Source organism: Populus nigra, chromosome 6 (assembly GCF_951802175.1).
Source record: "Populus nigra chromosome 6, ddPopNigr1.1, whole genome shotgun sequence".
Taxonomy (NCBI): Eukaryota; Viridiplantae; Streptophyta; class Magnoliopsida; order Malpighiales; family Salicaceae; genus Populus; species Populus nigra.
Genome location: NC_084857.1, coordinates 11,572,460 through 11,583,021, shown reverse-complemented (window position 1 = coordinate 11,583,021; position 10,562 = coordinate 11,572,460). Strand labels below are relative to the sequence as shown.

Sequence of the window (10,562 nt, the reverse complement as noted above, 5' to 3'; positions counted from 1 at the left end):
TTTGAAAAAAAATTATTTTATAAAAAATATTTTTAGTTGTGACTGGTTTGAAAAAATATATATTTGGTTGAAACTGAGGTTGAAAAAAAAATAGTTTAATGTGTTTGGTTAATAATACTTTTGAAATTAAGGTTATAAAATAATTTTAAAAATATATATTAATATTGATGGTTTTTAATTTAAATATTGTAGATTTAACTATTGTTATTACATCATGAAATAAATAATATTTGATATAAAATATTTTTTATTGTTTCATTAAACTATCTACAATTCCATCACGTAAGAAATACATACGACAAGGACTACAGTGTTTTTTATTTTTTAAGCACGCAACAACATCAGGTAAAATATAATCAGGAATAAAATTGAAATTGCGATCAAATTCTATAAATATTACGTCATCAAGCGATCTTTGTCTAATTTATGTAATGTTGTTAAATAATGTTAAACACTAGTTTTTTTTAATAAAACACAATTAAAAAATAAAAAATAATTTTTATTTTTTATTTTACTGGGTCGGACCTGGTTCAATGCATTTTTAAGCTTTGAACCGGAACCGGTCTGGTCGGAACCGGTCCGACTGAAACAGTGTAGCATGGCTACACTGTTCATGCTAATTAATTAGCATGAAGGCGCAGGAAACAAGATTCATCTGCTTTTTTTCTCTCTTGCATTTTGGACGCTGAAATGCCGTGAGTCTCATGAATAGAAAATTACTTTTTTTCTTTATCAAACAGATTGCATCTGTGTTTTGTTAAAAATACAGACACAACTTCGTTACCAAACACCCTCTTAGTCAACTTCACTCTGGTTTTGTACTTGCAAGTCCTCCCTGCTTGTTCCAACAAAATTAGGAACTTTTTTTCTAAAAGTAACTTCAGGGTTGAGAACTATCCATTCTTGAAGTCTACAACTCTACAGGTCCAGTAACAAATTCCATCAGTTTCCGAACAGAAGATCCACAGCTGCGCGCGCACAATCACAATAAAGGAGGGTCTAAGGAGTTTAAAAGCTTTTGCCTGCTTCTGCCATCATACAAAACAAAGGGGGAATTTGTATATTTTCATCGTTGTAGACAAATTTTTACATTTGAGTTTGTGTAAAAATTACTTGTACATAATTTGATAAAATAAATCATGGAAGGGGAAGGAGAGGAGAGGACATTCGTTTGAGTATTGGAGGAAAAAGCTACGTTTAATAGCAAAATAAACAGTGAGGATGGGAAGACTGAAGTCTATTCATTGACAACGGAACAGCCATTGAAAGAATACGTTAGGAGAGAATAAACATTCTACCACCAGTACAATATGAGAATCATTTCATACATATTGCCAAGTTTCTTTGGATACCAGAAAACCAGAGTTAACACGTGATGGTAACTTTCTTGTTTTTGGCTGCTTCTGCCACCCGAATCTTTCCAGGAATTCCTCGATCAACCTACAAATTGGAGGTGGAAGATAAGACTCGGATTCCAAGTTAAATGAACACATAGAGATAAAAGACCGAGTCACACTCACAGGCCACATATAGCCTTCTGGGAGGCTGCGAGCTCTCGGTCAGGAAATGAATCCTCCAAACGGAAACTTAACCATACATAGAGATCCAAGACCTGCAGTTTAACCATAAAAGACAGCATTATCAGCATACACATTTAAGTTTAATAGTTCCAAAAGGACCGGATTACATCCTTATTTTCAGTAACTTAAAATGTCTAGCTCAACCATCATCTTCAAGGACACTTCCTCTCCAAAACCAAAACTGCTGTAAATTTTGCTCTGGGTTTTTAGGAAAAAGTTAAAACAGAACCATTGATTCCCTGTGCTTGAAAATTTTATCAAAAGATTTTTCCAAGATAAAAAAATTTAGATCAGCTTGAATCAGAAAACAGCAAACCAAGATGCTAATGTGCTGCACGGAAATAACTTCTGCAAGACCAAAAGGGCCAAAATGTCTAAATAATTTTGTAAAATGGGATGGTGCCCAAAATCACCCAATATTGGTTCTGATGCCAACAGCAAGTTTCAAGTGAAAATGCAGAGGTGACTTGCTAACTACCTTTACCCTAACTGTGAAAAAGTAAATATTGATTTCCTATTCAAGTGCTCCATTTTTCTATGTTGAGGAGCCAGAGCTGCAGAAGATTTGGTAAACTTTGGTGCATGGGAATTTCAACTGCTGCAATTTGGAAACTCCGCCTATCATTATTTCTCAGAATGTGCAAACGTACAAAGTCTACCTTGTGAATAGATTCAAGCTCCTTGAGTGCAGACTCTGTTTTTGGCACCTGAAGTGTCCCCGGTGTAAATATTTCTTTAAGTCGAACGATGCCTTTCTGTGCATAGTTTTGGGCAAACTGATCCATCACAAGTAATAATTAACCTTTCCATTCAAACAAGCATATTAAACAAATTCAAGAGTGAGATATAAAGTTCACCTGCGTAAGACCCTGAGATGAAATTTCATCGCGCATGTCAACAGGACTGCACATCAGAAATATTAATAAATTTGAACCTGATTGTCATAGTTTACTACCCTAAACTGCTTCTCAAATAAGTTGAGCTAGTAAATAAAATCTAGCAATAAAAATAGTTTTGCTTCATGGTATTTGCTACTCAAATAACTGTTGCTGAAAGAAGGATCATCTAGGTAAAAGCTGTCATCTGAACCATTTTATCATTGACCGGGATAAAGATTTTACCTGATAACAAAAAGGTATTTATCATGTAATGAAATGGGCAATACATCAACAACCGCAGCAACTTTCTGATGTCAAGCATTTTAAATGAAATTAGATGCCAGGAAATTATATATCCTAAATATAATACCACTAAAAACAGCGGTATCTTTTTTGCCAACAACATGCTAAAACTATACAAGCATATTCTGTTGTAGGAAAGGGAATGTACCAGCATTTCCTCACAGTTGGCAATGAAATAGTTTTCAGATAATTTGGCATTCTCTAGAAAATGCTCCTGTGCAAAAAGGGAAGCCCAAAAAAAAAAAGGGTCAGATGCATTGTACATAGTAGAGGAAAAATCAATGGGCAAATCGTATTTGCAGGTAGGAAAGTTTGAATTCTGTCTCAAGTTTAAGTCTTGGCAATCATGCTTAACTCTGAGAAAGTCTCAAACTTCAACACCATCATCAATTTGTACAGGTCAAACCAAGCATGGCGGATGTCAATGCAATTCTTTATGTAAAGCTAGAAGACAGTACTTTAGAATGAGCATTAAATGTAACTGCAGGATGCCCTTTCTTTAAGTTGGCTAGTATTTTTGTACCAGGAGAAAGCTATAACCATACAAATCAAAGTTGATGTTGTGAAAAGTGTGAACCATTTAGGTCATAGTTGTCATTTGACTACTGGTTCACACTGCATTCACAGAGCTCCTCCAAAGTAAATAAAATCTCTCAAAATTGCAAGCGATAAAATTTAGTTAGAAACAATTATTTAAAGCATTTGTGCCTGAAGAGATCAAAATGAAGCGGCCAATAATTTCAATTGATTGTGGAAAGAAGTCATATATTGATGTTTTAATAGATGAAAATGTCAATACAATAAAAACAGAGATGGTCAAAAGTAACCCACCATTATCCGGTAGAGGCCTTTTTTTGGGTGTAAACGTGAATACATAAATATGAGATCAAAAGTGGGGAATAATCCGGCACACTGCAATGTAGAAGTTAATCAGATTCAGAAACAAGTATCATACTCGTATGGAATGAAACTATCGCATGCAAGCTTGTTCATATACATTACCTCCAAAATAGGAGAAGGCGATTTCAATGATGAATGAAGCAAGGGTAGATCATCCGCATATAAACAGGTCACTTCTCCAACTGGAAAGTCTGATCCATACCTGCCAGCTCTCCCTAAAGGCGTAACTCTTCAGCCATGAGAATGAAACCAGCCACCACACAAAGGTTGGCATGCAATGACAATACAAATAACAGCATCTACACATTAATACATCACAAAAACATAACTTAAGAGCAAATGTTATGACCACGATCTGTTGTCTAATTATTTTCAATAAAGTAACTTCTATTGAAACCAGCTACCCAATTTTTTATCCCTTTTTTCCCTTCTTGCATCAGCTAAAAACTATACATTCCTAGCTCCCAAAAAGGATAGCTGCCAATCAGATAAGAATCTAAAAAGGCAGACATTTATGCATATGCAACGAGGAACATTTGAGATGAGGACCGTTGGATTTAAAGCAGCTGACCCAGCAAAAAGTTTGTCAAACCATGAAAAAAAAACAATTAATTGAGTTAAAAGTAGAAAATAGAAGAATCAACAATATTATGGAATCGGAAGGGTAGAGAAAAATAGGGCATAGAAGCCGAGTCCTTGGGGAAGTAAAAGACAGCTTTTAAGCAATGAAACCTGTTGAATCCAAATGTCTGCTCTATAGGCTCACAAAGCTACAGGCAGGGTCTCAGGACATTAGTGCTTAATCATGTGTTAACAGGTCTAGTCTTGATGTGATCCTATCTAGCCAGCATCCTGACAAATAAAGCTATCTGTCATGAACGTTTTTTTATCAAATGATACACAAATAGAGATAATTAATTAATGCCCAAAAAGTTGACTTAAAAATTGTCTGTTTGTGATTTATTCATTCCGTTTTGTTCTTGATATGTACCATCACTCCATACTGACACCTCAATCCACAAACAAAACTTGATGTGTATTTCAATCATAAAAGCTCCCCACTAATTGAAATTGTACAATCTGCAGGTACAAATATTCAGCATTCCACTCCATGAATCTTGCACCATAAAGCATGCAAGACAAACAATTTTTACAGACTAACAGATGGCACGAAACTTGTTTATTAGTTTTTAAGGTATTCTTAATGCAAATAGTTTACAGCACTGTTCAATGCAGAAGAAATCCACAATTTATCACAAGAGGCAGCATTGTTTACTCCATACTTTAGGAAAGTCCCCATGCTCAGAATGAAATTGGTACACAAAACCAGTTATACTAATAATTTAGCCAAACAGTTTAACGAATGAAATTCCACGTAACGATGTACCTGCAATTTGTTTAACCTCTGATATCGTGAGGTCCCGCATCTCAACACCGTCAAACTTTTTCATAGTTGAAAATATGATCCTAGAAATATTCAGGTTTAGACCCATCCCAATGGCATCACTAGCCACAAGAACATCAAATTCACTGCTTGCATCATTGAACATTGTTGCCTGCAATCCTAGAGAACACACTAGTTAATCCATTCCTAATATGGATTCATAGGAGAGGAAATAGATAAATAACCTCTTAGAAGCATAGACATATCAAATTTTAAAGTTATGAACTATAATACAGATTACAATTGAGATCAATTACATATGAAAAAATAATCAAAGATTTAATAAAAAGGGTAAAAAAGGTTGGTGATAGGCTAAAATAAACCATTGCCTCCCCTAGTCGACGATCAATCACATAATTGCATTAACATAAAACTGAAATGCACGTTTAATTATTAAAAAGTAACAGCAGAATCATGGAAGCTTCCACAACAATGGCTCATGGAAGGAGAGCAGTTGTAAAAGCCAACACTTTTTTCATGGAATGACAGCTCTCAAGACTTGAACACCTCGTGGTTGCAAGTCCAAGGCTGGATTTAACTCTTAGAGTTAATTATAACTTAGTTCCTGTGTTTTAAAGAAACAAATAATTTAGTCCCTCTTGTTTAAAAAATAATAACTTAATCCTTTGACCATCAAATCAGTCAAGAACTAACAGTAAAGTAATTGAATCGATGACAGCTGATCAACTCACTAACAGAAAACTAATGGAGGGACCAAATCATAAATGGAAAAAACTACTATTATAAAACTACAGAGATTAAATTATTTGTTTCTTAAAACAAAGTGACTAAGTTATGATTTACTCTTAGCTTTCAATGGTAAACTTAAATATAGGGATAAGCCACGGATGCTTATTTGGACTTGTGCGTTCTATCTTCATCAAGTTAAAACAACAATTCTCGAAAGTAAGAAGGAATCAACACCTGTCTGGTTCGAGTTTCAGGTGGCAGTGAACCATAAACAACAGAACAAAGATGCTTCCTCCCTCTTTCAATTTGTCCCTGGCATCAACAACAGAGATGGAAATGCACATAGAAAAGTTAGAATGCTAGTGAGAGAGATATTGCATGTCTAGAAATCATACCCAATTTCAAATACGGAGTATTGATTAAAATATTGTAAGATGACCACAATTGCATAACCAGTACATAATCAAACAAGACAATGCCATACTAAGGTGCAATGCAGTACTGGAGCCTGACAGACCCCAGGGAGAAAAAACCACAATATTTGTGAACATTAAAAAAAACATAGAATAGAAACCAAGTTAAACAAAATTGAAATAATCACTAACCTTCAATTTGTATATCTCGCGACGTGAAAAGGTTACAATGCAATCACCTGTTTGTATATTCTTAAATGATCCAAGAGGTTTCTGTGATGGAACTAAAGGTGAAAGTCTCTCATAGTATTGAACCTGGGACATCATGGCACACAAGAAAGGTTTAAAAATCCTATTAACATGACATGGACAGCATAACAAGGGTACACGTAACATGTATTGACACAGGCTTAAACTAGTCATTTACGTTACTACAACAAATTGCCTACACATAAGGACATGACTTTGAAATTAAGCAATCATTAATAACAATTAGCACATTGCCAGTCTTACATTAGATGGAACAGTCCTCAAAATCTTTACAAGTTTGTATTCCATAAATGTTCAACACTGTCCCTGCAGATGTGGTTCTCTGCATATGTAAAACAAAATTGATGGCTACAAACTGCAGAGAGGGTTTTCATCTCTCTATCCTTTTTTTTTTTTTTTGACAAAATAAACGAAAAGAATGAAACAAAATGTTATTACATTGAATTTCACAAATTTTCCCCATCATTTCTTCTCAAACCATAAAGTAGCAACGTGAAACAGAGGTAGGACCACTAAATATAATGTACATTTGTGTTTCTACAGTGCATAAAAAATCCTCATGGTGAAAACCAATTATCATAAATATTGTCTTGCAAGTTTGAGAAAACTAACATGGATATCATCGCCAGTCGGTTTTAGTATTTCCTGAATAAGAGGAACTGCAGCAGGATCTCCACAGAGGTGGAGTTCATCAGCAGAGATACCTAAAAGAGCACGTGTAAATGAGAAACCCCTTGTCATGCACCCCAACATCTGAAACAAGAAGAGAGAAAGACTCAGAATAGTTAGAAATCCACTGATGCTCAAGTATGATGGCCTAGCAACACAATATCTTGACTTGGTTCACTACCACGCTGTTGTACTTTGACAATAAGTTGTCATGACAAATTGAGGACCATTCAACAGCCTATCATCATGTAAATCATTTGGCAGCATTATTGGTAAACTGGTTCATTAAAAACTTTATAAGTTTTCAGAACAAAACTTCAGCTTTAACAACAAAAGAGAGACTACAAGCAAATTCAGATTAACCCCCCTCTCTCCAAAAACGAGATGAAAAATATTAAAGAGGGAAAGTATAGTGTGTTCAAAATTGGCTACTCCAGATTGGCACGAACAAGACCCATTCATTATATTCACTGGCATAAGAATCTCAGATTTTTCATAGTGTGCAATAAATCTTTCAATGGAACCATCAATATACCTGAATTTCATCAACAACAGCGCAGCTATAATTTGAGGTTACATCAGCCATTTCAACTGTCACAGCTTTGTGCTTTGCCCCGTTAACTTCCTCTCTCTCTTGCCCTGTTATTAAATCACAAGGAACATTTGCCTTGTTCAACCTTTTTGCCACCTCCCATGCAAGCAATCTCAAAGGACCACAATAGACACCTACCAAGTAACAAAACCAATACAAAAATAATTTGAATGTATAGCTGATGCACCTCAGTTTTAATCTTTCTCAGGTGGATAGGGTGGTTAAATTTAAAGTAAATCATGATAAAAATTATACCAGAAGGACTTGACTCAAGCTGCTTCAAAGCATGGTATGTTTTACCACTATTTGTGGGGCCCACATGAAGGAAAATCTTGCGATTCTTTCTTCGTGCAACAGGGTACCATGCATGAGGACAACTGAATCAACCAAAAAACTCAATCAACATGGCAAAAAACAGATGATATAACACAATTCTTCTTTGACATTTACTTTTTACCCACAAACAAGTATCGCTAGAAGCATAACCGTATCAATCAAGAGATAGAGCATCACTTGAAAGTAAGAGCTGAAACTGAGACTCAGATGGCTTCAGATGATTTCAAACCAAAATAGTAATTCCTATAAATTACTAAAGATATTTTCAAGCCGAGCCTAGGAAGGTTTAGATATTTTCTGAAAAATAAATCTCAGACCCAGTGAAATAATACATTTAGTTTGAAAAGTCAGCAATGCAGAATATCTTGGGGAAATTCATTCCAGAGACAGAAAAGATGATAGTGATTGAGCTCCACAAATCAAGAACTTAAAACCAATCACAATATTGCAACTACTATGAATTCCCATACTAAACCTTGTAATTCCAATCCCCAATTGAAAAACGAAGCCAGGTTCAGTTTTCTAAAAACCCCCCAAAAGTAGAAAAGTGAAATAACGAATCCATCAGAGCATTATATTCCAAATGAACTATATAATGAATGGAAGTTCAATCCTTTATATAATTTCAGGTACAAACACATTAGCTTTCAGTTTTTAATAAAGTAACAAAGTAGTTGCAAAATTCAACCAAGAAAACAAATCTTCGCGTGAGAAATCAGCAAGAAAAAAAAAGGGAGAGTTTCTTACGTCAAATCCAAAAAATCAAACTTGTGGGCACGATTGTCGTTGCAGGTGCTGTACTCCCTTAACAAATTGCAAACACCAGCTCGAGCTCCAAGCCTTGATTCTACATGTGGCCGGCATGGATCCAATTTATCTGCTAAACATTTAGAGAAATAAAAAAGAACAACAACATAAACAACTCAAAAGAAAAAAACCAATATTCTTCAAAAACCAAGAAATCACACTCTACAAGCTATTAAAAAAATTGCTATCTAAAAATAACTACGAAACAAATTCAATCAACCATAAAAGAGAAGAAAAAAAACCTTTTAGAATGCCAGAAACTCCCAAAGTTGAGACCTGTCGATGGCGAAGTAAGAAAGCAGCCATTTATTTTTAAATTACTAACTGGGTTGATTAAAAGAAAAACATTAGAGCTTTGAAAAATGAAAAAGCAACAAGAAGAGCTGCTTCCCGTTATGCATGAAAAGGGAGAGAAACAACAAAAGCAACGAATTTAGAGGGCAACATGCGGTTGATGGAAGAATAGAAAAGTTTTGGTGCTGTGAGTGTTGGCCACTCCAGCTGCGAAACTCATTAATTTGGGAGTTTTGCGGTATTTAATGCTTTCCGTGATCCTAAAGCTCAGGCCAATGATATACTTACCGTACTTCGGATTTAGGGTTGTTTTGTTTTGTTGTCTCGAGAAGGGCTAGCCCAGTCCATACTCCTAACTCCAAAGCCCACCTCTGTTTGAAATAGTTTGCCTTCTCTTAAAATCTTTTAATAAAGGCATAATCTCGAAAGGACACTCATTTAAAGGGCTCGAACTAGCCCATATTATTGCTCAGTGGGCTGTTGTGCTGATTGTTTCTGAACCAAAAACCATGATCTTTCTTCTCTTCCCACATGCACTTTCAAACCAGGTTTGTAGATTTTAATGTAGGAGGAAGAAACCAGGAAGATTATTGTTGACAGCCAGTAGATTTCGCAATATTCACCTACGCTGTGCACTAATGCACTGGGAGTTCGAAATGTAACCTACGCTGTGCCTCTGCTATATATGAAGTCATTACATCCCATGACATGATGAAATTCACTTCGACTTGTTTAGTGTGGATATTGCGATGATAATTGTATAAAATAGTCCGTTAATAAGGTTAGTCGACTGAATCTACCTGACAATTCCTGGATGATGAAGACAGCAATATTTTTAAGCTTCGGACAAGATTACCATGATCAGGCTGAAGGACTTGACTTCAGCCTGATCATGGGTGCATAGCAACTTGAGAAAAAAAGTTGGATATGGGAAGATATGGGTGGAGGATGCCACCGTTGAAACTCCTATCAATCAATTCTAATCAGGGGGGTCTGTGGAGGGCGATGCACGAAAGGGACAGAAACCTTGTGATTTGATAGGGCAACAAGGAAGGTGGTATGTAATGCTCTAGAAAACGGGGGGAGGGGGGGCAGTGACCACCAACACACATCAATTTGTCAATGCAAGTGAATGGGCGGTCGCTCTTGTCACTGTTTAGGGTGTTTCAGAGTAAAATTGTAGTTATTTTTGAAAATATTTTTTTATTTAAAAATATATTAAAATAATATTTTTTTATTTATTTAAAAATTATTTTTAATATTAATATATCAAAATAATCTGAAAATACTAAAATAAATTTAATTTAATTTAAAATAAAAATAAAAATAAAAATTAATTTTTTCTAAAAATATTTTTAAAATAGTATTGTACCTTTATCCCTCTTG

At 35.1% G+C, this 10,562-nt stretch overlaps 1 protein-coding gene across 2 annotated transcripts; it reads right to left on the bottom strand.

The window, feature by feature from the left end:
• Positions 1-1,178: 1,178 nt before the first annotated feature.
• On the bottom strand, positions 1,179-9,429 carry LOC133697881 (DExH-box ATP-dependent RNA helicase DExH16, mitochondrial). Of its 2 annotated transcripts, none has more exons than XM_062120695.1 (16): positions 9,125-9,429; positions 8,823-8,955; positions 7,995-8,116; positions 7,683-7,873; positions 7,091-7,231; positions 6,401-6,523; positions 6,030-6,107; positions 5,049-5,217; positions 3,764-3,876; positions 3,593-3,673; positions 2,910-2,975; positions 2,702-2,766; positions 2,438-2,483; positions 2,240-2,356; positions 1,521-1,612; positions 1,179-1,440 (listed from the first exon to the last, which is right to left on the bottom strand). In XM_062120695.1, the coding sequence occupies exons 1-16, from the start codon at positions 9,186-9,188 to the stop codon at positions 1,323-1,325; spliced, it is 1,719 nt and encodes a 572-aa protein (XP_061976679.1). In that variant the 5' UTR covers positions 9,189-9,429; the 3' UTR covers positions 1,179-1,322. The 2 variants fall into 2 exon arrangements, with proteins under 2 accessions (XP_061976679.1, XP_061976680.1); XM_062120696.1 differs by having other exon boundaries at positions 8,823-8,952.
• Between the last annotated feature and the right edge of the window lie 1,133 nt (positions 9,430-10,562).

What these genes read in the sequence shown, in the direction of transcription:
- LOC133697881 (XM_062120695.1), bottom strand. Translation starts at nt 9,188, where the DNA reads ATGGCTGCTTTCTTACTTCGCCATCGACAGGTCTCAACTTTGGGAGTT. An exon ending in AGTTTCTGGCATTCTAAAAG is followed by an intron (nt 8,956 to 9,124) that starts GTTTTTTTTCTT and finishes CTAAATGTTTAG; the next exon opens with CAGATAAATTGGATCCATGC. An exon ending in AAGGCCTCTACCGGATAATG is followed by an intron (nt 2,976 to 3,592) that starts GTGGGTTACTTT and finishes CTTTTTGCACAG; the next exon opens with GAGCATTTTCTAGAGAATGC.